This window comes from Urocitellus parryii, chromosome 7, assembly GCF_045843805.1.
Source record: "Urocitellus parryii isolate mUroPar1 chromosome 7, mUroPar1.hap1, whole genome shotgun sequence".
Taxonomy (NCBI): Eukaryota; Metazoa; Chordata; class Mammalia; order Rodentia; family Sciuridae; genus Urocitellus; species Urocitellus parryii.
This window is the reverse complement of record NC_135537.1, coordinates 43,757,597-43,784,705: the sequence shown is the minus strand read 5'-3', so window position 1 is coordinate 43,784,705 and position 27,109 is coordinate 43,757,597. Positions and strand designations below refer to the sequence as shown.

The window sequence follows — 27,109 nt, the reverse complement described above, 5'->3', positions numbered from 1 at the left end:
CCTGAGCTATTGCATTTATACATTTATCATTTACTCTTTGAAGTTTACATGTATTTTGCTCCAAACTCTCTGGTGAGTACATTTTTATACTAATTAGGAACATAAATAATTTAAAATATTAGTCTTATCCCTGGAATCACCAATTAATTTACTCAGATCATCTTATTAGCTAATTCTATCACATGAAAGACTTTGAATATTCTCAATTAAGCAATTTCTTTTTCAAAACTGCAAAGATGGGCAGTGCAAGAGCTGATTCCATAAGTCCTAGTGAATTTTTAGAAAACTATGTTGCTCTTTATCTCTGATCTATTTTCTTAAATTAATTGGGTAATTATCCAGTTATATTTGAGAAGAATGGTAAGAGTACCTCTAATCTTAACATTTTAGCTAGTGCAAAGTGTCATAGGCTTCTTTCATATATAAGTGGTACATAATTATCCCAACAAGAAAAATTCACCATGATCTAATGGAAAGGAGCACAACCCAATATAAATATTTTTGATTAAATGATTAAGTATTATAAAATGTCATGTGAAATACTTCCTCCAATCTCAATAAAGGAATACATACAGTGTGTTAACATTAAATTCCATAAATGCAGACCAGATTTTTATAATTGGTAAATAAAAACAAAAAAAGGGGCAAAAATCCCGTGATCTTTGAGAAAAGACATTTATCCAACATTTCCAACTGTGAACAAATAAATATTTTCATTCTTGTATTTTAAATTACTACCAAAATATTATATCTTTCTACAAACAACAAAAAACAAACATACAGTTATCTAGAAATGTTTCTCTGACAACAATGTCAAGTTTTTGAAAGTACACTCAAATGTTTTTCCTGAATAAGGTCACTATAATCTTAGGTTAAAATTACTGTAAGCAGTTCAAGCAAAAATGCATATTGCTTTGATTTTAAAGCAAGCGATTTTGATACTGTTTAATGAAAATGTAAGTATAAATGTGAAACAATTGTAAAAACATCTATAAACACTTCTTGGAAATACAGATCAGCAATTAATGGAATAACATTTGAACATAAGATAAGAGTGATATTATGTTATATTTGGTGACATCCAAAAATATCTTTAATTGATTTAAAAGAACATAAAACACAGCTTTGTTATTCTGAATTTGAAAACCTAGCAGCAAAACAAACTATTTGCATAAAATGCAGTGCAATGAGCATTTATTTACTCATAAAAGACTCCCAAAGTCTTGAAACTATTACACATAAACTAGAACGGAATCTGTTAAGATATAACGATTTAAAGATGTCCAGAATAGCTTATCAAGAACTGCTAGACCCTCTCACCCGCATCATTGAATCCTAAGCAAGCTTATGCAAAACTGTGTTCTGGATAACTGACTCGTATGGCTCCCCAATAACAAGCTCGGATAAGGCAAATCAGACCTAGAAGATAAGCAATTGCCCAAGAAACATAGGTTGCATGAAATCGTCTTGCAAAGTCTTGGGTGCCAACCTAAAACAAATATAAAAACAAAAGATTAGAAACTTTAAGAAAATATCTGCTTACCCTGTGTCAGCTTATGTGTGATTCATATGAAATACATACCCAAACTAAAGCCATAAATTCTCTATAAAACTCGAGGTATATCTGTTGACTATAACTGACAAACCATACTGCAACTTATATTAACTATAAATTTTATGAAGTAAACAAACACACCAAAATATGTTATCTCTATAAGGTTTTCAATCTATGTGACTCTTTACTATCATGTGACACAGTAGGACATTGCCAATAATATGGGATAGTATACTGAGGAACATAGGAGCACGGAAAGCAAATGACAGCAAAACAGACCAGTTCCTTCCTCTTCTCCTGGCATAATCCCCATGCCAACTGTTTCATTTTAGTGTCCTCTAAAAAGAAGCCATCCTCATATTGGAAATAAATCTCTGCTTGATACAGATTAAGAGAAAAATGATTTTTCAGACCTCCATAGCAGAATGATTGTTGCTTTGAATATAAGATACTCCATGGTCATGCAAAGTTGGTTCTGCCACTGAATAAAAACAAATGGGCTTTTGTTAATGGATGGTAAATCTCCCAATGTTAAGGACTTTCATAGGGGGCCAAAGACATCTTTTTACCTGGATGGCAGAACTTCATTAAAAACTGGTCCATGGAAAAAACAAAACAAAACAAAACACCAAGTCCATGGATGGGGTTTCTGATTGCCCATAGTTCCTCAGAAGTTTCTGGGCCTGGCATGCCAGGGAGGTAGCATTCTCAGAGGTCACTGAAGGTTGTCCCAAGCCTCACCATTGGTTAATGTTGATACACTTAAGAGAAAGAATTCTAACAACAAAACAGTACTCACAGTTAATCCAACTCCAATGAAAATACATATCATTCCAATGGTAATATATGCACAGCAGCGTCTTCGTGGAAGTGCACTACCCACAGAGGAGCTGCACATTCATGACAACAAAAGAGAACATAAAGATTCTTTCAGCTTTGTGAGTTCTTATCTATGGCTTTAGTAACATAAGATTTTATTCATTTCTTCAACTTAATAGATAACATGTATGAAAATGTCATTTTTCAATGAGTGACAAAATCATAAAAATGCATTTGTGAAATTATTGTGCCTTTAAATAAATTCAAGCATTGGTCATTGACAATATCCAACACTGTGATCCCTGATGACATTCCAAGATAGTGTTTGCAAACAATCTCTTCAGGAATGGAAAAGCAGTACCATCTTATACATAGTGTTTGATTTTTTAAAAATATAGTTTAACACTTTATGTTTAGTGTAGAAAAAAAGACAAAAGAATTAAAAAGGAAAGGAAAATTACCTATAAACTCACCACCACAATATAGTCAATCAACAATCTGAGATATTTTCCTCCTGCCATTGTTTTTACTTATCAATATATAGAAAAAGCATTTTCCTATGTCATTAGGTATTCTCAAACTCTAATTCTGATAACTGAACAATTAACCTATTCCCTACAAGTACATACTTAAAGCATTTTCATTATTATAAATCATGCCAGCTAAGCTTCATTTAAAATAATTGTGTCTATTTTTCATCATTTTCCTAATTTTTTTTTTTAGAATTAGGGTTACAAAGATGAAAGAACTAAACTTTTAAAATATTTTGCCAAAAAGCCAGTAGGAAATTCATAAAAGTATACACTGCAATTGTACTCCTCAATTGAAATTCCAATGCAATTGTATTTAGCTCTCCTAATATTTGTATACAAATGATACAAGTATAGCAGAGATCAAATAACCAAATTAGCACTTTTTCCTCTAATTTTACATACATCTAATAACACATACGATTTGCCAGGCATTGTTAGTGAAAGACATAATGAAGTATGGTCTTTGTACAGCTAGTGTCAAAATCATGCCCAATATACTGTAATCTCTCAAGGAATGTCAATTGAATAAGTGAAATACAGAAATGTATCATTCACTAGACATAATTTAGAAATATGCTATTCCAAAGAGGTTAATCTTGTCTAACAAAGCCATTTCCTTTAATATCTAAATATTTTAAAATCAGTGAAATCTGCTGTAAATATAGATCATACATTTTCCTGAACATTTGAACCCAAACATAAAAACTGGATGACCTAGCGGTCATCATTCATTACCATGTTGCAGATTGCTATCTAGAGTTAAGGAGGGCATGCAGAATTCACTGCCTTTATGCTATATTTAGCCTCGGATTGCTTTTGGTTTCAATTCCTATTCATCCATTTAGTGGTTTTTCCTGCCTTACGCCTTACAGCTGGTGGTTGTTTCTCATTACCATCTATACACCTGACTCTGGCAGTCTAATCTACCATGCATCAGAAACCACCTAAGCTTCTTAGAATTATGTCTGGAAAAATCAAAGATTCTAAATGAATATTAGAGCATCTTTTCTGTGGACCAAGAGAATAAACTGAGTAGACCAATTTCACTGTGTGAATTCTGCTTAGAAAACCTGTGCCCTCTTTTTCATCACTCCATCACTACTTCTGAAGTCTTCATTATGGTTTAGATGTGAAGTGTCCCCTCAAAGATCCTGCTAATGCAGGAATATTTGAAGGTTAAATGATCAGATTATGCGCTTTGTAACCAGGAAGTGGGTCACTAAGGTGTGATGTGAAAGGGATCACTCTCTCTCTCACACACATACACACACACACCTTCCTGACCATGAGCTGAGCAACTTTTCTCCAGTGGGCCCTTCCCCAAGCTGCCTCAGCTTGAATCCAGAGCAATGCAGTTGGCCATGTATGAACTAAGAGCTCTGAAACCATGAGCCCCCAAAACATTTTCTCTCCTCTAAGTTGTTCTTGTTGGGTGTGAAACATAAACTAAAACAGTCTACCATAAAATAATCTATTCCCATTCCACAACCAAAGTGCTATCTCACCCCAGAGATGAGGCTATGACCAACAAACACTATGGCCTGAATAACAGATCTCTTACACATTTAATATACATGTAGAACCTGTATGCAATATACAGAATTGTGTGGGTAAAATTTTGTATGTGTGTTGAACTGTATGCATCTGTGATTTGTCCTTTTTATAAGTAAGTGTCTCTATATAAGACTTCCGTATTGGCATATGAAAGTGTAGTTCATTCATTTCCACAACTATCTTCATTTTATGAATATCATGTAGTTTAATCATTCTCCCTATTGATATATATTCAGGATATTTTCTTAATATTTTGTTAATGTAACAACGTTGCTTTATAAATAGTTTTTAAAATATTTTTGAGACAAGGTCTTTAAGTTGCTGAGGCTGGCCTTAAAGTTGTTATCCTCTTGTCTCAGCCTCTCAAGTCACTGGGATTACAGGTATCTGCCATCACACCCGGTGACCATGCTAATTTGAATACTCTTTGATGTTTCTTCATTTTATATCTGCAGGCACTTCTCAAACTTATACCTAGGAATAGAATTTCTGGGTTGTATCATAGCATATCTTTAATAAGTACAAAATCCCCAGAAAAAGTATGTGAGTGATACCATTGCACCACACAAATTCCCATGGACACTTCAACACTCATTTTTTTAAAAATTCATGGATAAAAATGACATTTTATTGTGACTTTAGTAGCCCTGGGTTTTTAGCAAGGTTAACCATGTTTTCAAATGCTAGCTGACTATTCCTTTTTTTTCACTGTTACTTGCTTATTTATATCTATGGCTCCTTGATTTGTGTTGCCTTTTGTTTACTGATTCATAGAGGACATTTGTATAATCTGGATAGTATCCAAGGCAGCCTTTGTATACTGGATATATCTTTTCATATACTGTTTTTTTAAAATTCACTTTAATTACATATTTTGATGAAGGTTTTATTTTAAAAATCAACATAATGTAAGGTAATTAAAATATATTCAAAATTACTAATCTTTTTCTTTAAGGTTTTTGACTTTTTATGCCTTATCAAGCAAATTCTTTCCTACATCTGTCATAAAGAAAAGTTTCTATCTTTTAAAAGTATTAAAATTTTGCTTTATGTATTTGTCTTCATCCACAATAACATAGTCCTTGTAACTCCTAGTGTTAATTTTACACATTTTGAAGGCATAGTATTTGGTGTGCTCAAGTTCAGGTTTTATCTTTCACAATATTCCATCCTTTTATTTTCATCTTATATTCTCATATTTGTATGTGTTTCTTCTTCAAATTTCATATAGGTCTTTTAAATCTAGTCTGTTAATTTCTAGTAAATTTTACTGGCAAGATTAGTCTAATGTATGGAGTATTTCTGTCATCTTATTTTGCTTTTGATTCTTTCTGTATTTCCTGTGCTCTTCCAATTTTTTGTTTTTCAGACATTTTTTGGATTAACTATTATTCTTCTATTTCACTTTCCACTTACTACTTTGAAAGTAAGTTTTACAATTTTATTCATTTAAGTTGCACTTAAAATTTTAACAGTCACATCTTTTAAAAACTAAACCATCTAGTAGGTACCTTTATAGTAAATATAAGGATCTTAGAAAGCATGACTTGAAATAGTCCAGTCCCAACTTGCATATTATTATTATCCAATATTTAAGTTCTATTGTGTACTTTTCTCCAAATTTGTTAGTATTGATATTTTATGTTGTTTTTACTATTTTGTACAATAATGTTCCCAGTAAATATTTATAATTTTCTGGTTTTGCTCCTCTTCTGCCTTGCAGAAATTTCTTCTGGAATATTTTTCCACTTTCTCTTGTTCAACTTTTAGAAGATTTTTTTTTAAGTGATGTATCAAGATGCTATATTTTCTGAGTGTCTTTTTTGGTTGGTTGATTTTGCATTTAAAAAGATCTTTATTTTAGCTGGGCACAGTGGTACATGCCTGTAATCCCAGTGGTTGGGAAGGCTAAGAGGAGAATTGTGAATTCAAAGCCAGCCTCAGCACTGGCAAGGAACTTAGTGACTCAGTGAGACCCTGTTTCTAAATAATATGCAAAATAGGACTGGGGATGTGGCTCAGTGATCGAGTGTCCCTAGTACCCCCTGCCCAAAAAAAAAAAAAAAAAAAAAAAAAAGATCTTTATTTTACCTTCATTATTCTCTATGGCTTAGATAGTTAATCCAGTTCAACATATACTTTCTCAGTATTTTTAACTTGTTCTCTGGCTTCCATTTTTGTTGTCGAGGTGTTTGCTGATATAAGTTTTCATCTCTTCTTTTGTGGTGATTTTTTTTCCTGCCCTACTCTTTTCTTGAAAAATACCAGGAGGGGGCAATGTTCCAATCCCTCCACCTTCTGTGAGCCCAAGGCCACCTCTCTCATTTTTACTGGAACACCAAAACCTTCCACATAATCCTAGTTATCATTTCATCTTCACTCTGGGGCCCTGGAATCTTAGCTCTCATATCAGCTAAACTATGCATCTTGATGTTTGTCATAGTTTTTTTTCATATTATTGGATGTGAAAGGCAAAAGCATATACAAAATGCAGACAGTGAATTTCCAAGAGGAAAGGTCATTCAAGACTCTCAAACATCCAATGATTCGCTCTTCCAAATTACTTATCTTCCCATTCATGAAAACAGCCTACTGAACTCTAGGATTACGAGGGAGCCCTGGAAAATGCTAGTGTGGCTAGGGCAGTAAAATTGATAAGGAAAAAGGTAACATATTCTCCTTGTATTCAGATGTGAAAACCAAGGAGGCTCCATTAGGTGGGTGCTATGGTTTGCACACAGTTTATCCCTCAGAAACTAATGTTACACTTTAATCTCCTGGTGTGGTAGAAAGAAAGAAGGTATAAAGTTAATTTGAATGGTGTGCAGAGTCAGGGCCTTTGGGAGGCAATCAGGTCTAGACAGCGTCATCATAGTGGAACACTATAATAGAATGGTAGCTTTATGAAGAGTGGGAGAAGGATGGGGTGCACCTTGGTGGTAGAGTGCTTTCCTAGCATGTGCAGGGTCCTGCATTCAATCTCCAGTACCAAAATAAATAAATAATAAGAGGCAGAAAAGTCAGAAAGATCAGTGAGACCTCTCTGTCCCTTGTTGTGTGATACTCTACACTGCCTCAGAGTTCTAACAGAAAGAGGGCCATCCCAACATGCAGACTCTTGACCTTGGATCACATCTGTGAGCTAAAGTTTATTTATAAAGACTAAAGTCTCAAGTATTTTGTCATAGTAATGTAAAACAGACTAATACAGTAAGGTTTAAGGACAGAGCAAAGTGTGAATAGATGGAGGAATAATGCTAATAGTAGCACTGTTCAGGAATGAAAAAAAAAATTTTTTCAAGTAACAAGCAGTAGAATAACTTTTTGGCCAGAGGAGGTTTCTTAGCTGAACAGTAGAGGCAAGGGATATTTCAGCTAATTGGTGAAGTCACATGTGTGATTTCTAAGTAGGCAGAGGTGAGGAAGGTACTTAGGGATTAGCCAGGCTGTCTCCAGCCTAGAAGGATGAGATTACAGGACAAAAGAAGGAAACTGTTTAATGTCTCCACAGAAGTAAAAAAAAAAAAAAAAAAAATGTTGAGACTGGGACACAGGGGTTGTGTATAAAGGTGGAACAAAGCAAAGATACCACTAGGATAGTCAAGCAAAGTCCTAAACCTGGAGAGCTGTATATGTCTGAGTTTAATTTTGGACTTTATACAATATAGTTATCACACAACAGATAAAACATTTCTTCCAAAAAATAAGCTTTTTTCTTGAAATAATTTATGTGCCATTAAATAGATAATCCTAAGATAACAATGAAAATATTGTATTCTTGGTTTATGCAATATGCAACCTGCATAACTGTATGCCAGAGTCATCAACTTGGAAGCTGCTGAAAAATTTGGAGCTATATGACTATGCAGTTATTTGGGTGTCATTATTCTAATAATGGATTAAGAACTTTAAGAATGAAGGCCAAGAGATAATTTAGAAAAAGGATTGTGTTAGTCCTAGTGAGAGATGCTGAATGCATGAACTAAAGTAGGAATGGCAAGAATAAGAGGACAAAAGTAAATGTCAAGGGACAGAATTGGTAGGACATTATCATTTGGATATAGGCAATGAAGAAAAGATACACCTAAATTTCTTGTGTGGTCATCTAGGTAGATGGGAAATATGTATTAATATAACATATTCATCAATACCCAAGGAAGATGTTTTGGAGAATAGGGTAGGGAAATTGTCCACCGTGTGTTTAAGATATCAGTGAGATATCAGGTTGAAATAAATACAGGCAAGAAAGTGAATAGAGATGGTATAGCTATATCTGAGTTCCAGAGAGAGATCTAGAATTATGTGATGGCATATAAGTGACTTAAGAACATGAGAAAATCCAGAAACAATGTGATCAAGCTCCAAATTTGGAGAACAGCAGTATTTAACAATGTGGAAAAGAAAACCAGAACAACAAAGGAAATAAAGAAGTGTTCTGAGAAGTGGAAAAACTTAGGAAAAAATGGTATCTGAAAACCAAGAAAGGAACAAATTTTAAGGGAAAAAAACAGCCAGGGACCAGCTGCTGGCCCCATCCTGATGCCTGATCTAGAAAGAACTTGGAAGGCAAGATTGGGCCAGCAACCCAGGCCAATCCAGCTCGATGCTCCTAGTAGCTAACCACCATAGCCCACTTCATGATGAATTGTGACCAGCTGGTAAGGAACAGACAAGCCAGACCTGCCAGAGGACAACCTGGCCTGTAAGACACTGATACTGGCAGTATTAAAACTTCCATCCTCGGGCCCTGACTGGCCACTGGCCCTGGACAGCTGAATAATGGTCAAGGCTTAGAGGGCAGAATTCTTAGAGTCAGCCTGCCCCCAGTGTCAGGGGTCAGTCCACTCTACCCAGGACCATCAACAGGTTCTCAAAGCAAGCAAGCAAGGTAAGGACTGAACTACTGGACCTTGCAACTGGGATGTGAATTTCCTCAGGGCAAATTCAGTGTCCTAGTGGCATTTTGCTCCAAAGTGGGGACACAATCAAACAAAGGCAAAAGCCTTATAGAGAAGAAACTTCCTCCGCCTGAGAAGAGGAAATGAAGTGAGCACAGACAGAATTAGGTTTACAGGTAGGAGTGAGAAGCTGTGTGAATCAAGGAGAACCCCATCACAGAGCAGTAGGAGGCAACTCACCAGCAAGGACAGGGAGAGCAGAGGGACTAAGGGGAAGTTTAAGAGGAAGAGTAAATATTTAGAGCTAGCTGTTTGAGGAATGGTGCAGAGAGTTAATCAAGAACACTTTTAAAAAGGAATCTAGAGCAAGGCATTAGCTAAAATTAAAACTGTACTTTTATAAACAACTGATCATTACCAAATTTTTCAGTTTTCAGTTATCCTGTTAAAGAAAGGGATCATTGTTATCAACATAGATATTATGCAGAAAAGAAAAGAATATGAAAAGATAGATAGGACAAAGACAATCTAGCAAACCTAGAAGACTTTCAATATCTATGTTCAAAATGAATTTATCATCCTCAGCCAAACACATCTCTTCTAGATCCTGAATTCCCTATTTTAGTGGATGGCTCCATAGCCTGTCTGAAATAAGGTCATCCTAGACTCCAGCTTCTTTCCACTATGCCTTCACATTCAATCTGATCCATTCTGTTTCCTTAATAGCACACCTGCCATTTGACTCTCTGTGCATTTGCACAGCAGCTCCTTTTGCAGCGAACCATCTAGCCCTCCATTTTACATGATTCCCCCTCATCTTTTGTAACTTAGTTCATACATCACTCCCTCATGAAAGCCTTCCTTTGCATCCCTTTTCCTCTCATCTTCAGAGAAGAGCATCCTGGCCATATCTCTTTGAAAACACTTAAAACACTTTACTGTAATTGTCTATTCTCCCACTTTGCCCATAAAGCTAAGTTCCTTGCCAGCAAGATTATGTCTTTTATTTTGAGCAACCAGTATCTAGCACATAAATGTTTGTTGAATTAATGAATAATTCTAAATTATAGCACTGAAGTACAAAATAAAAGACTAGCATTTGAGAGTAATAATTGTCTGCTGTTGGTCAAAGTGGCAGGAGGCAATTCACAAATGAGTGCATCAATGATGTAGAAGAAACGGTATTCAAGGAGAATTATCATGGATTAAAGCAACATTTCTGTGAGTCTTAGGTCTATTATGTCATATGCATGGTTGTATTTAAGAATGCTAATGCTACCTCTCCAGTGGATAGTGGCCACTAGCTGCCCAATAAAAAGACAAATATCACCTTCATCAACAGCACCCCAGCCATTGTGTGAGGAAGAAGCAGTGATTGAAGAAATGCTTCTCCATCTCTGGAGCTTTGGGGCAAGCTTCCCCATGTCTTCATGAGACAGATAAATGACACAAATTTCGAAGTAATGATTTAGGACCTCCTAGAACTCAAAAGTAATTTTAGGATATTTGTGTTAAAGAAATAAAATTCTGTCTCATATTCTTACTCCAACTGACCCATCCCTTTGTTATGAAGAAAAACACCAAAAAAGAAAAGAAATCCAAATATTAGCTATGAGTGTTCATGTGATAACAGCATCTATTCTCATACAAGTAATGACTGCCCCGAGTCCTCCCATGCTTAGCATGTGACTCCGAGGCCACAAACCTTCCTCTTAGAATGATATGTAAGCTGATTTATTCCATGTGGATTTCTAAGAAAGTTGTTCCCTAATTATTACAAATTCTTCTTTATATTAACAACACTGTCTTGTAATCAGAGCATCGAGACATTCAATACTTGTTGTTGTTTTTTTTTTTTACCAGCAAAATATTGCCATTGTGCTAAAATAATTAATGGAACAATTTCCTTGAATAACATCTTTAACCTCTCTTAACAGTTCCTCATCTGTAAAATGAGGATGAAAATCACTGCATCCTGGGATGGCTATAAAGATTATAGCTAGTGTTTATGTGTGCAAAAGCAACTACTGCCATGCTTGGCCCAGACTCTGCTAATCACAAGAAGTCTCTACTTTCTATTTTCTATCATTTTTTTTTATCCAATTTGATGTTTTTGGTGCAGATATCTGAAATTTAGTTTTGTTCATTTTTGTGAAAATACAGATAATAAACAGAAATATGTATCATTCACATGTATATTCATATGTGTTGAGGGGAGTATAGGTATGTCCCTCAAATATGAATTTTTCTGTGTACTTATTTGGGGTCATCTCCATGAACAGATTTCAACTGAACTCAATAAAGTTACTAATTTGAATGATTAATTTTACAAATGAAAAGGAAATATCTGTTCTTTGAAAGTTAAAAATATGCTGTATGGGGCTGGGGTTGTGGCTCAGTGGCAGAGCGCTTGCCTCGAACATGTGAGGAGCTAGGTTCGATCCTCAGCACCACATAAAAATGAATAAACAAAATAAAGATATTGCATCCATCTATAACTAAAAAATATTTAAAAATATGCTGTAAAGAAGACATTCTCTTAGGGCTATATTTAGTTGGAATCAGACCTAACAGATAAATGGAAGCATTTTATTACATATGCTCTATACTTCAGCCACTTAATTATATTTTTCTAGGAACCATTCTTGGGATTTCTCTATTCTCAAACTAGATAAGGTATTCATATATAAAAGGTAAGACAAAAAAAATATGATCCCTATATTCTCAATTTTTAAAATTGAATTTTCAAAGCATTCCAATTTAATTTCCCTTGCTTAAGCTATAATTCACACATATAAGTGGAGGATAATTTAGTTCAAAATTCATGATCCAAATACAAGCTGTGCATAAAGGATTAACTTAGCAGGCCTGAGTCTGCTGTCCTTAGAAAGCCTTATGCTCAAGTTTGGCCCTTAACTGGCATCCAGGAACTTAAGATTTTGAGAGTTCCCACTATTCCCTGACTGACAAACTATGTGTAAATTGTTTGTATAAATAAACAACATGGCTTATGCTGAACATCCACTTTCCTTCGGGTAGCTGGAATTTTGGTATGTGTAAGCATTGAGTGTTTATGTGAGCTTCCTCATAGAGAAGATTTTGCACATAGGATAAAAATTCACCACTTTTTTTTTTCTTATTTGTTTTTTATATTGTAACTTACTAGGACATTTGAAAACCCTTACCAGGTAACTGTCAATTTATCAATTTTAGTTTCTTAGAAACCAATTTCTCTTTAGAGAATGATAATCAAGTATAAACATTTTAATTTCAAAATGGAATATATTAATTAGTTTAAAAATAGCATCTTTAGTTTTGAAAACCATCAATATATTAAGCATGCACTTATTTTGTACCTTGACTTAAAAAAAAATCAAACTCTACTTAAGTGACTTAAATTCTGAACTCCTTAAACTATTTTCAAGTACTTCCCAATAAGTATCTCCAAAGGTAGAAAACTTACATTTTTTTGCAGTGTGGGCATTTTGCCAGAGTGTTGAACCTCAGTTCCATCCACTGTAAAATAAATAAAGAGGGATTGAAAAAAAAAAAAAACAGCTGGAAACCATCCAATCTGATAAAATGCTTCTTTTAGTTTAAATGTCATCAGGGACGACAGCAGAAGCGATTGCCTTCTCGTGGTTACATGAGTTTTTTCCTCCAACACTTCTCTCCTGCCCTCAAAATACAGTTTGGGATCTCCCTCTAAAACAGTTCCCATGACTTTTCCAAGGCTCTGACGCAATCTAGATTAGTTTTACAATGAAAACTGAATGTAATGAGGTAGTTAGGGTCATCTCCTTGCTCCTCACATTTCAGTTCACTTCCAGGGTATTTCATAGACCTTCCAAATTGTTTTTCCTTTAGTCTTGAAAATCAGACTAAAGGAAAAGAGTTAGATTTATTACTAAAATGCAACTATTTATTCTAGTTATGTGAATAGCCACAAAATACATAAACCACACAAATGAGATACTGGCCAACTGAAACCAAAAAACTACTTCTCCTTTGTCATTTTTTGCACCATGCAACAAAAACACAGTACTTCTTGGTACACTTTTCTTGTTTTCTTTCCTATAAATGTAGGTGACAGAATGTACTATCTTCTTCATAGGAATATTATTCAGGTATTCAAAATGCCTTCCTGATAGTAGGTTAAAGTCTTTCAAAAATATGCAATGAAAATTTAAATCTTTGCCCCATAATATGGATTTTTAAAGTGATTTTCTAATGTGCTGTGGGTGTAGCTCACGGTGGAGCATAAGCTGAACATGTGCAAGGTCCTCAGTTCACTCTGCCGCACTCTATGTGACCCCCCTCCATTAAAAAATGGCTTTTAACTTTCCATCTTGTTTATTTTTCTATATACCTTCTAGAAAAGGTAAGAGTATTATTTCCTTATAATTTTAGGGGAATTTCTCTAAGTACTTTAGTAGTTCATCATCAAACAACTTTTCCTCTATCAAAATTAATTTTATATAAAACTCTAGGTCATCAATTTTTCTTTCTAGAAGATTCAAATTGTAGGCATCGAGGTTTCAAGAACTTATTCATATTTAAATATTTTCCACACAATATAATTTTCAGAAAATATGTGAAACATGCTTTTTTTCTAACAAATTTGGGTTTCTTGGACTCCTTTTCTTCATCATTATGTCAAACATCATGAAATTTAGTGAACTTTGATAATTTCTCTGTCACAATAGGAACATAGAGTCTTAAGACAGGGAAACTAGAAATAAAAATTCACATGACTGTTCACTTTTTTTACTTTCATTTATTTTTCAAGATTACTGTTTTTCAACATCTGAGAATATCAACCCAAGGCAACATCATCTTTGAAACAACAGCAAAACTTCCTCTCATTTACTTATACTTTGTAACAACTTGAATTATTTTGAAGTTACTTTTATCAGTAAAAGTTTTAGAAGTAATGTACTGAATAGTTTTACGTAGATTTTTACAGAAATCGGAACAGAACATTCGGTAGTAGAAGGATATAGAAATATTAAGTGTTCTTTTATATTTCCGTACGTTTAGCATAGTTGCTGAATTTGTAATGTCCTTTTAGATATAACCTATAAGTAACAAATTTCAGTTTTTCATAGTTAAAAGAAGCAAAAAGGATTGAAGAGGCATCTGCAAAACCCTGGGTCAAGAGTAACTCAGAATTCACACATTAGATTTTATTGTTATCTACAAGTACTCCCTTAAATGTCACAAACTAAGAACAGAAAGGCATTCATTATTAAAAATGATTTTGTCATAATCTGCTCAATTCAAATAACTGCTTTTGAAAAGAAGTTGACTTATGACTGTTCCTCTATTTAAAACATTGTTTCTTACACTTAGAATTTTGTTGCCAAAACTTGCAGTTTCAATAAACAAACAAAACTCATTTCTGTCAAGAAAGATCAAGAGCAACTTCCCTCAATCACAATCATTTCTAGAAGTCTTCCCATATTTTACTTATTTCTAAAAACCAATGTATTTAATAGACAAACTTAATTTCCTAATATATATTTATTTAAACTTATCTTAGAAGGCTCAAAAAATATATATTACCTAAAATTAATAATTCAATAGTACCCTACTGGAATATATTTTTAATGGATATAAAAGACAATGGTTAACATTGACTCTGAAATATATGTACATTAAAGTTATTGTCTTTCTGGGTATGGTGGTGCACACCATAATCCCAGCAGCTTGGGAGGCTGAGGCAGAAGGATCAATAGTTCAAAGCCAGCCTCAGCAAAAGTGATCTGCTAAGCAACTCAGTGAGACCCTATCTCTAAATAAAATACAAAATAGAGCTGGGGAAGTGGCTCAGTGGTTGAGTGTCCCTGAGTTCAAACCATGATAACCCCACCCCCTGTTACTTCTCTTGGCTCCTAGAATGCTGTCCCCTGGACTATCTATCTATCACAATATATTAGAGGATCCTTCCCCAGAGAAATTTACCCCCACTCCAAAAAAAAAAAAAAAAAAAAACTTAAACTGTACTCTTCATTCCAGCCAGACTGTGCAATAAATTGTATGAACAGTGCAAAGTCCTTGTCAGTTTAACTTTAGCTTTATAATATTGATGTATTAAAAGATTATAGGCTAAATAAAATACAAAATAGGGCTGAGGATGTGGCTCAGGGGTCGAGGGCCCCCGAGTTCAATCCCTGGTACCAAATAAATAAATAAATAAATATAGGCTAAATAGAAGAATGCTGTTGAAAACACAGCACATGATATTATTTTATTTTAATACATGGGACAATTCTTTTTGATGTCTCAGTATTTCAAAAATAGATTCCAATCAGTGACTTACTCTTAAATATAAGTGAAATATGATTAAGACTTCTATCATAAAAGGAAAACAAATAGAAAAAATGAAAAGAAAACAGAGACAAGAAATGCAAAAATAATGCCTCAGAAAAACACAATTAATATTTTCTAAAAAAAAATGCCATAAAGAAGAGAATTCTACAAAAAAAAAGGAGAAAAACAGAAAGGGATCAGAGAACAAGGTTTTTCAAAATTAAAAATTAAGTTAGATCATCTAAAATTAAAAGCTTTTATTAAGTTTAGAAAAACTGAAGAATTTTAAATAATGTTGAAGAATTTTCCTAGTAAATTATCTAAGGAGTTCTAGAAAGGGAAAAAATAAAATGGAGTGGGCTATAAAAGGCCTACTGAGGAGCCAAAAGACTCTCACTAAAGTACATCCTCATGGAATTTTTGGACAGTGAAGAAAATGAAAGAAGAGAACAGAAAATAAGAGAAAAAAAAACAGAAAGAAACAGGTCATACAGAAAATATCAGGAGTCATAATACAGACAATTTTCTCTTGAACAGTGGCATAAAACCTTCAATTTTCTGAGAGGAGAAATTGGCAACCTTGAATTCTACATCTGGAAGAACCACAAAGGGAATGTGACATCAGATCAAAAACCATCTAAGAAATAAAAGGGTTAAAATTCATTTCTCTTCTCCTTCTTTTCTCAGAAAGTAAAGAGAGACTTGCTCCACCACAATAAAGGAATAAGCCAAGAACAATCAGGACAGTGTGGGATCTAAACCAGAAAGGAGAAAGAGGAATTTTCAGTTTGATGGTGAAGAATGACAGCTTAGTAGCAGGAAGCCTAAATAAAAGATTACCTGACCCATTGGCCTATGTTAATGGGAAGTTTATAGTTTAATAAAAGAATATGGGAAGAACTAATGATTTATATATTAAAAATTAAACAAATCCAAAGGGGAGGTTGCTGTAGGTATTCTGACAGTGGAAATGTACAGGGAAGCATTCCCCTGGTGAGCAAACTCTGGGGGATGGGGGGTTGGGGGGGTGTTAGTGGTGCCCTGTTTCCCACACTTGGAATACCCAGCAGTTTCCCATTGAAGCTATTAAGGTAACTATGCAAGTGCACTCTCTAGTTTCTATGGTGACGTCCTTGGAGAAAAAGGCTCTGTATTTGTATTAACCTGGACATTATCTCAGTTAGCTAGCACTCAGGGTTAAAGGAATACTAGTTAGAATGTAGTTATAGAATGTAGTTATGGTATTGGTGAGCTACCTAACTTTTGAGAAAAAATAAACGCAAATGCTGGGAGGAGCAGCCACTTCTCTTCTGCATTGTCTGTGTGTGTGTGTGTGTGTGTGTGTGTGTGTGTGTGTGTGCACGCGCGCGCTTTTGTTTGCTTCTTTACAGGTTTCATTACAGGTTACAGTTATCTATAAATCCAAGAAAATGTTTACAGAGCCATATGAGAAAAATGTACTATATTACTTGACTAGGCTGTGAATGTAATTTACCTAATCATAAAAAAGCAAACACTAAATAATATTATAACTTGACTGAGAATATGGAAACAGGTAAAGGAAGAAGAATGGGAGGGTGGTATGAGGGCTAAACTCTACAACTTTACCTGTTTACATGATGTCTAAAATTGCTTAATCAAAAAGAAAAAGGATGCTCTAACAATGCAAACATAAGGAAATATTAGCAGAACAGCTGGAAGAGTTGAAAGTACCTGGGGGATGAAAACTAGAGGTCAGCCAGATTAGGAGGCTGCAGTCCATGTGACATTTAGAATTGTGCATATGAATTACCTTAATAAAAGCAAAAATTTGAAGAAGAAAAAAAAAACCAAATCACCCACTCTTTTCTCAACTCACTCATTCCTTAATGACAGCAGGTCTTTTTTAATTTTTTTTTATTGGTTGTTCAAAACATTAAAATGCTCTTGACATATCATATTTCATACATTTGATTCAAGTGGGTTATGAACTCCCATTTTTACCACATATACAGATTGCAGATTCACATTGGTTACACATCCACGTTTATACATACTGCCATACTAATGTCTGTTGTATTTTGCTGCCATCTTGTTTATACCCTGAAAGGGACCTTTAATACTGAGGTTCTATTTTGTCTCCAATAAAGACTGGACAACAAAAGAAAACCTGTTCTTTTTCTTCCTGATAGGTAGGTCACTATGAAGTTAACTTTTTAAACATCAAACTTTGAGTTGAAATTAGAAGTAGTAAAACAATAAATTTCAATAACTATGGCTCATATCAAATTACTTATATTTTCTTATTTTTTATCCAAAAATCATTAGCAGAATTCATATCTATAATTTACAATGATATAATTATCCATTTTAATCTTTTTGTCAAGCTAGACAAAATTTGACCAAAATCTGTAGAGCTAATTGCTTAATTTTCCTGAGATGTCAATTTATCATTTGTAAAATTGCGGCAAGATTACTATCTTATAGAAATCCTTTATGGGTACCAAAGTTAATTTTTAAAATTTGATAAATTATAAGAACTGTTCTTGAATCTAGAAGCCATGAAGCAGAGCTACTGCATGAGATTGTGCACTCTGTGTTCTGCCAAGTAGGTGGGAGGAGAGCTAAGATTCTTTTGCTCACCATGTCAAAATAATCACAGATTTAAAAAACAAAACAAAATAAAACAAAAAGATACCATAGAGCTAAACCTGAAGAGGGCACTGTTTTTCTTATTGACTTATCCAGAGAAGCCCCTCTTCTTTTGCAATTAGACCAGAGGATGGATCTTTTGTCTAATTCACAAAAGATGCTGTATATCCTAGCTGTGCCTTTGATCATCTTCTTTTTTTTTTGTTTGTTTTTTTGTTTTTTTTTTTTTAAAGAGAGAGTGAGAGAGGAGAGAGAGAGAGAGAGAGAGAGAGAGAGAGAGAGAATTTTTATTATTTATTTTTTAGTTCTCGGCGGACACAACATCTTTGTTGGTATGTGGTGCTGAGGATCGAACCCGGGCCCCACGCATGCCAGGCGAGCGCGCTACCGCTTGAGCCACATCCCCAGCCCCTTTGATCATCTTCTAAATAAGGCTCTTTTTTATTTTGATCAATTTGCTCATGGGCAAACAAACTCTAAGACTATGAGCAGTTGTGAAACCTATAAGATCATGACCCCCTTTTACAGATTGATGCCCTCTGACGAATGTCCAATTACTTACCAGGAATGTGTTTCCACAGTGTCCACACACCACCCTTGTTCCTTCTGGTTGGATTGGCAATGCAGGCTGAGCTGGCTGCTCTTCAGAAATAAGCATTACTGGGCCAAGATTAATTATGCGTCTACTGTGGAATAAAAAAATGTAAGTATTTCATTATCCTATAAATGGGCTAAGGGTTCAACCTACAATATACAGCCCAAAATATGGAATATTATAGTGAAAATATACTTGTTTTGTAAATTAATGTCCAGTTTTAGAGCCAAAATCACAGAAAGTAGTAATAGTCACAAAAGTTAAAAAAAAAAAAAGTCTTTTTATGCTTGGAATAGAAACAATGTTATTGCACAGATTCAAATCAATGATCTTGGGAACAATTTAACTGCCATTTCCAAGATTTTGTAAGTTTAAATCAGAGTACAGTTCTTATTCTAGAAGACAAATTAAGTTTTGTAGAAGCCTGAGTAAGTTATATTCTACATCAACAAAAATGTGTATGTCGTAAAAGTATCGAAGTGCTAAGTTACGACTAAACTTCCCTGAGCAATCCAGTATTCTTTGATGCCTGTTTAATCAGAGATGGAAAGAAAGCAAAATGAGAGCCACTTTTCCTTTCTATTTTTCAGACTGTCATCAGATGGGCCTGTAATGATTCATGCAATGATCAAAGAATCAGAAATCACAGAAAAAACAGGTTAAAGTCTCTGTGTGTGTATGTGTGTGTGTGTGTGTGTACCTATGTCTATATCTATATCTGTATCTAAGCATATCATCCATAATGGCATTTGGCAAAAGCAAATAATTCCAGAATTTATTATATATATATTGTGCTCATCAAAAAGTAATGTAGCATACAATGAGATATATACAATAACAACCAATACATTTCTGGGTTAAAATTGACCACATCAAAAGTAAACCAACTGGTTCTTTTTAAATAGGTTCAATGAGCCATTGGTTTGTTATAGTGCATTAAGTACTTGCATACAAAGAAATCATTCATTGCTCACTCAAAAAATTATATCCTACAAATACCTATGACCATGAAGTTCTAAGCATGTCATTTCATTAACAAAAAGCAAACAACAACAACAACAAAATACTAATCTAGATGCTATAATCAGTTTAAGGGCAAATACTGTCTAGAACAAAGCCTGGCATATAATGAGCCTTTAATAAATAGTTGTTGAATGAACAAACGAATGAATCTTTATCTCTTACCAGTTGGGTCTCGGACATCCTATTCGCCGAGATGTGTCCTTACAAATGAGGAGACAATTACAAGGGCATCTAACATATTTCTTCCCTGTCGGGGGGTTTTTGATTGGCTACATAAGGGAAGAAAATGCAAACACAGCAAATTAACCAAGATACAGATTGTCAAAGCTTGTTTGTGTTTAATAAGGAAATGATTCCTTTAAAACTAAAGCTCCCCAAAGTGCTACCAAAGTACCAAAGAAAAGGTGCACTGCAAGTGGTTCAAATAGCACACATGTTGGCAAGCACTCTATGATATTTTGGGAGCTGGTAGAGATTAATTTTTAAGGGAATATTTCAAAATGAGTTTGTACTGACTTTTTAATATACGAGGAATATTTATCACACACCAAGAGTTGTTTTCCCTTTAAATTTCACAAGACAAGGTTATCTCTCTTTCTCTCTCTGGCCAGGTGCAAGTATTCATAGAAGATTCCTGCCCCTGTCCAGGAAAAGCAAGCTCAGTAAGAACAAGGGGGAAAGTGGAGTTCAGAACACATTTGAACTTTTCTCAAACTTCATTCAATAGAATATAAATGATTAATTTTATGACATAACTTTTTTAAAAATCTTGTAATTGCTCTTAGTACTAGCATTTAAAAAAAACTTTGGAGTAAAATTAAAAATGAGAATAAAAAAATCAAAGGACATATCACTTGCAATAACTTAAGCTTGTTGAACTAAATAATCTGTGAACAGAACAGAACATCACTCCTGCAACATTCCTGCCAAAAAAGTATAACCTGAAGCTAATCATGTGGAAACATCAGACAAACCCAAAACTGAGAGACATTCTACAAAATATCTTGCCTGTAATGTTAAAAAAATAAAAGATGAAGAAAGAACAAGTTTCAGATAAAAGGATAATAAAGAGATATGACAACCTAATACAACAAGCGATTCTGGTTTGATTCCTGGAGTAGAATATTTTTTTTCCTCCATAGAGGACTAATAAGACAATCAGGAAAACATGAATTAGGTCAAAAGGTTAGATAACATATTGTATCTATATTAATTTCTTACATTTGATTATTTTTCTGTGATTATTTAAGTGAATTCCCTTGGTTTTAGAAAATCTAGACTAGAAAAAATTACTTAGGAAAAGCTAATGTAATATAATACTAATATTTGAGGAATTTTTAATTAAGAGACACATGGGAATTTATCATTTACCTACAGATGGCTTCTGAATTTCAACAGTTCTACTTAATAATTTTTCGGTGATGTGAAAGTGATGTGCATTGGGTAGAAATCATATTTAGAGGTTTGAATTTTGATCTTTTTCTGGGCTATAGATATGTAGCATGATATTTCAAGATGCTGGGAAGAGGCAATGAGCTGCAGCTCCCAATCAGTTAGGCAATCTCAAAGAGAAACAATCTACATTGTACAGTGGACTGTGCAGCTGACCTGGGATGTTTGGTAGGGTAGGTATACATTTTCAATTGACCATATGTTCAATTTACAAAGGGCTAACTGGTACAAAATCCCATTGGAAGTTGAGGTTATATTCAGTATTATTACAAAAATAATACATAGTATAATTTTTAACTATTTAACCTTTTTATGTGTAATATTTTTTTAAAAAGATGTAAAAATTTTAAAGTAAATAACCTTGATAAAAATATATGAAAGTTAATAAGCCACCTATGATTTACTAAAGTGTAGATGTAGATAACTAACTCCAAATATCTCAAATTCACAAACATCTAGAATGTATACCTATAATTTCTGAAGTATTGAGAAAAAATAGAATAGAAGAATTAATTTGTGTATATCCAAAATTTGCCATTAAGAAACTGCTTGACAAATGACAGGATTTTTTAAAAATATCTTCTTCCTATCTCACTTCTACCCCTCAATTCCTTCACTCATGACACCAAGTAACTGAACTAGATTTCAAGCACTAGTGCTCAGTGCTAGCCTATGCCATGTCATGTTCAGTCTTCAGTGAAGAAGAAAAAAACAAAACAAAACAAAACAAAACATGTCCTTATGTACAAGTTTGAAGATTCTTACTTAGCAAAATAGATTTACAGGTACCAGGCACTATGCTAGGCTTTTAACCACTGTATCCCAACAGCAAACCTATAATGCAGGAATTGCTATTAATAATGAGAAACCATAGTTTAGAGAAGTAACGTCTCCAAAGAAATAGAGTTACTAAATGACAGAGCAAGGACTCAAACCTCAGGCCTCAGCCTCTGAATCTCAGTCTCTCCATCAGTTACACAGTCATCTAGTGCCACTTTTTCTCCAGGACATCTCAGATTTTCCATTAACTTGTACTAGAAATCATTTCTCCCTTAACCTTTAATTCTGTATTTCTCCAAGTCTTGCTAGCACATGTGTGCACACACATAACACACACATGTGCTCCTTACTTCCCAATTCAGTCTGTTGAAAAAGGACATCTATTATTAACCTTAGATTTCTTTCTCTCTTTTTTTCTTTTCTGTTTTTTAATCGGCATAGGTGTATCAGGTTTCTATCAGAGTGGCTGTCATTAAAGAGGACAGATATACTGATACCCCATTTTAGATGACATGAGGAGAATGAATCACAGTGAAACTCAACGGGGCACAGAGAATAATATATATAAGTGACCATTGGACCATAGCCCATTATATTTGTATTTTCAACCTAGAACATCTCCAAAGAAGCTCCTAATCTCCTAATACTTCTTCATTTAGAATTTAAGATCAAGTCACATTTTAAATATTAGCAAGTTGTATGCTAAGATACTGCTCAAGGTCTTTTTTTTTTTTCTTTTTCCTCTTCTGTAATGTTACTGATACCAAACAAGGCAATCTGATTAAATACTATTCACTCTCCCTGGAATCATCACAATTGTACTTTACTCCACAGGAGGCAATAATCATGTAACAATTTCAGCAAAATTTCCCTTACATTCAGAGGTAGTTTTCTTACAGCCAAACCCCACTGATCCTGTTGAACTTCACTTCTAAGTAGCCAGATTGATCCTGTTTGCTAAATCTGCATGTTGAGATTCCTACACAAATGACCAAGGCTGTTCCGTTCATCTCCATGAGTTATAAAACTATATAACTTGCTTTGTCTATTCATTAAAGAACAAGAATTGATATGGGTGATATTAACACTAACATCGAATCCAAGGAACCATTGAAGGCACTGTTATTTTAATTGCTTTTATGACTCATGAGACTCCCAACTCTTACTTTTCTTATTCCACTCACAACTCTTACTCTCTTGCCAACTCTGCAAAGAACACTAAAGAAGTTAATGCTAATTCAATTCACTACTCAGCATTCAACTTATGAAGAAAACTGCTAGTTTTGTAGGTATCACCAATTTACACAATAAAATTTTTCTCCAAATGACATCATTTATGGAGAAAAAAAACTATTGACAAAGAAATATATTGCTTTATGACTTCAGGTTTTATTTTAGGACTTTTCTATCAAACATATGAAGGCCAGTATCCATGATTTGTAGTTTTTGAGACACAATAATCACTAGCTGAATTTTTTAGACTTTTCTAAAGAGGAAAAAAGTACAAACACCAAAAATTAAACTATTGAATTTTGCAGATTTTGAGAAAGACCAGAATATTTAAAACAAAACCTAATGATGAAAGTAGAAACACATTTCATCTAAGGCAGTATATGATTTACCAGTTTATGATGTGAAACTGTAAAATGTTTGCTTAAAATGTATTTGTTCTTCCCAAAGTTCAGTTTAAAAAAGTATCCTTCAAATTTTTTAACATTTCACTGACTTAATATCTAGCAAATGGAATAAAATGTCAAGGTATTTGCAAACACTTTGACACAGATTTTTAATAATAATCACATAGTTATAAAAGCTCAGAGAAAATAATATTGACATCCTGCAGACATAAAATAAGTTAAAAATTTTTCTACATATTAGGGACAAAGTCCACATTTGCCTTAAAGTCTAGTATATTTTCAATTTTTGTGAAAGCCAGAAGGGATTTAGTTGTGATGTAAACAGATACTTAAGATAATCATAAATACCTGCCAGTCTTATTTTAGAAAGTAAATTCACCAAAAATATGATTTAACAGGGTTAGCTCAAATAAGGAGGCATCCTTATATGACAAAAGACAGAAAAAGACAAAAAAGATCACTCTATTTATAACCATCCACTCTTAAGTAACATTATCAAAGAACTTCCTTTAGATAATAATGTATGCTTTTGTTAATGGAAATTTCCACTTACCGTAGCTTCATTGCAAACTGTACACTTAACCACATGCTGGTGAAGTTTGCCATCCAAATTAATTAGCGATTGGCACACGCGGCAGTTGATTACAGGAATACCACTGGCATCCGGGCTGGCAATAGCGGTGTATGGAGGTGGAAGTTCTGCTGAAAAAAGAAATGAATTGCTGAATCAGAGTTGCTGAGAAATGGCTAGTTTGATGTATAAGCAATAGAAGTAGAAACTATCAAAACTTTCCACCATTTTGTTTTAAAACTGCTCAATTTGCCCTACTTTCAGGGCATAAACACACATGAACTATGTTGTCAAGTAGAATAATACTTAATGCTGATAAAATCTCAATCTTGTTTGCTTAGGTTCTCCCCAATGACCCAACTTCCTTTTACTAACATACACTCAAATCTCCACTCCATTCCTTGGGTAAATTCATAAAGGAGAGCTTTAGGCCTAAACTAAAAATCTCACTATTAATCTGACTACCAAAAAATAAAAGTGGTCACCAAAAGTGAAGTTTTAAAATCACTTATACATGTATATATAAATTGTGTACTACCATGCTTCTTCTCTGTTCTGGGCCCAGAATGGTCATGAAAAAAATAAAATGAGAATTTGGAGGCAGACAAGGAGAGACAAAAATAAATCTAGGAAAACTAAACCAATCAGTGGGGAACAAAAATGGAACTATTCAGGCTGGAGATATAGCTCAGTTGATAAAGTGCTTACCTCACATACACAAGGCCCTGGGTTCAATCCCCAGCACCACAAAAAGAAAAAAAATGAACTATACTAATTTCAGACATAAGACAGAAATAAAGTAAATTTAACAGTTTTTGCCTCAAATTTCTCTCTACCATTACAGATCTAAGAAATGCACTTAAGTATTTATGGATAAAAAATATGATATTGGTATTAAATATTCCAGCAGAATAATTACAATGAAAAGAATGCGGAACTGATGAAACAAGAGTAGCAAAAGCTGATAATTTATGAATATAATAACACAGAAGGTCGTTTCGTTCATATTACTTTTGCAAATGTTTGGAAATTCCCATAACTCAAAGATGCACATATACTAAGTTTGTCATTGTTTGTTTTGTTGGGAGGTTTAAGTGTGATAGAGTGGGTAAGGGTGTGACCTGGTTTCAGAATCAAGTGTGCACCTGGATTCAAAATCAAGTGTTCATCCGAAGCATCTATTGTTAGAAAACCAGAGAAAAAAGAACCCCTGATATACTGCTCTAACATGTGATTTCTAAAGGACACTGTCTAATCCCTCTATGTAGACATCTCAGTTATAGGTAGAGAAAGCCCTTTTGATGTAAGGTATTAACTTAGGACATTTAGAAAGGGTCACACCCTTACACATGATTGAAGCACCTCTAAAAAGAACTGATATCTCAAGAAGAGTTTATAACATTACAAAAAACAAGCACAATAGCTAATTATGAAAAAAGCTATTTGTGAAATAGTGGTTTTTGTATCCACTGTATTAGATTCTGAATTCTGTAATATTTTAAACAGCATCAAAGCATAGCACAACATTTAAAATCTACATATTATCATGAGGTATTCTTGGGGTTCATCACACACATTGTTTTTCAGACTACAAAGGATTAGCAACAAGTGTTATTCATTCAAATGATTCATAAGCCAAATTTCTGCAACAGCCAAGGCCCTGAAAGAGGCCACTTTGAAATGATAATATGCTTACATTTCTGGGAAGCTTACACCAGAACACTGCCAAACACTGAATTTGAAAGAAGCTATACATGCCTTAAATTATAAAAATAGCTTTAAATCCCTTGAAAGAATGTGAAGTTGATACAGAATAACCTGTAATACATTAAGAAGACAAAAACAGGTTAAAGGAACAATGAGTCAACAATACTTTTAAGATCTTGCAATTTGCAAATTGCTTTATCAGATCTCACTAAAGAAGCCATTATTCTGGAGAATACATACGTCACTAAAAATTCAAGACACACTGATTCATTTCAAAATAATTATTAGCATTATTAATAAACCTTAATTTCCTCTCTTATTTTTTCTTTGAGTTATAAAGTAAAATGAACTAGTTCTCCCATAATCTCAGTACTCTGTTTTACATACAGCATAGAACAGAAATTTAAAGTCAGAATGATTTTACTAAAAAAATAATGATAATAATAATAATAACAATAATAATAAAGCCAAGTACACTGGGGGTGAAGGGAGGAGTTAACACATGGCAAGGACATCAAAAGACAGTAAAATCCATCTAGTCAAACAAACAAAACAATTGCTCAAAGCACCCTTCTAAGAAAACTTCAGATGGTGATCCTAAGAATCATTTGATTTGTATCAGACTCTACAAAACCTTGTGGATATTTCCTGTAAGATTAGCACTACATAATTTTAAATCTGCCAAAACAGAAAAGCCTTTAATGACAAAAGGGTGTTCAAATCTACTCTTTTGGAGACTTTGGAAACGGAGGAAGGTGGATGGGATAATCAGGAAAGAGTGGAAGTATAAAATGGGAGAGACCTTAAGCCCCATGAGGCTGAGGGCATACCTGGCACTTGTCATAATGCCTACTCTATCACAGATGGTTACTAAATATTTATTGAATGATTGAGTGAATCACTGAAATTCTTCAGACACATCTATGCCTTTTCCAAAAATAACACTAAGAATATTACAACTAATCTCCTTGTAGAGGAGCTGAGAACCTAGCAAAAGAGGGAAGCTTGACTCAAAACATGGCTGCCTCCTCCATGGAAGAAT

The 27,109-nt window shown here is 34.0% G+C and overlaps 1 protein-coding gene across 1 annotated transcript in view; it reads right to left on the bottom strand.

Annotated features, from left to right (window-relative positions):
• Nucleotides 1-1,293: 1,293 nt before the first annotated feature.
• Nucleotides 1,294-27,109, bottom strand: part of Pip4p2 (phosphatidylinositol-4,5-bisphosphate 4-phosphatase 2) — a 46,957-nt gene continuing 21,141 nt past the window's right edge. Inside the window, exons 2-7 of the mRNA XM_026384284.2 lie at nt 24,343-24,491; nt 20,083-20,189; nt 18,865-18,988; nt 12,823-12,875; nt 2,355-2,445; nt 1,294-1,489 (exon numbers count right to left, since the gene is read on the bottom strand). Coding sequence (XP_026240069.1) covers nt 1,346-1,489; nt 2,355-2,445; nt 12,823-12,875; nt 18,865-18,988; nt 20,083-20,189; nt 24,343-24,491 — 668 coding nt within the window. The 3' untranslated portion in view covers nt 1,294-1,345. The remainder of the gene's footprint in view (nt 1,490-2,354; nt 2,446-12,822; nt 12,876-18,864; nt 18,989-20,082; nt 20,190-24,342; nt 24,492-27,109) is intronic.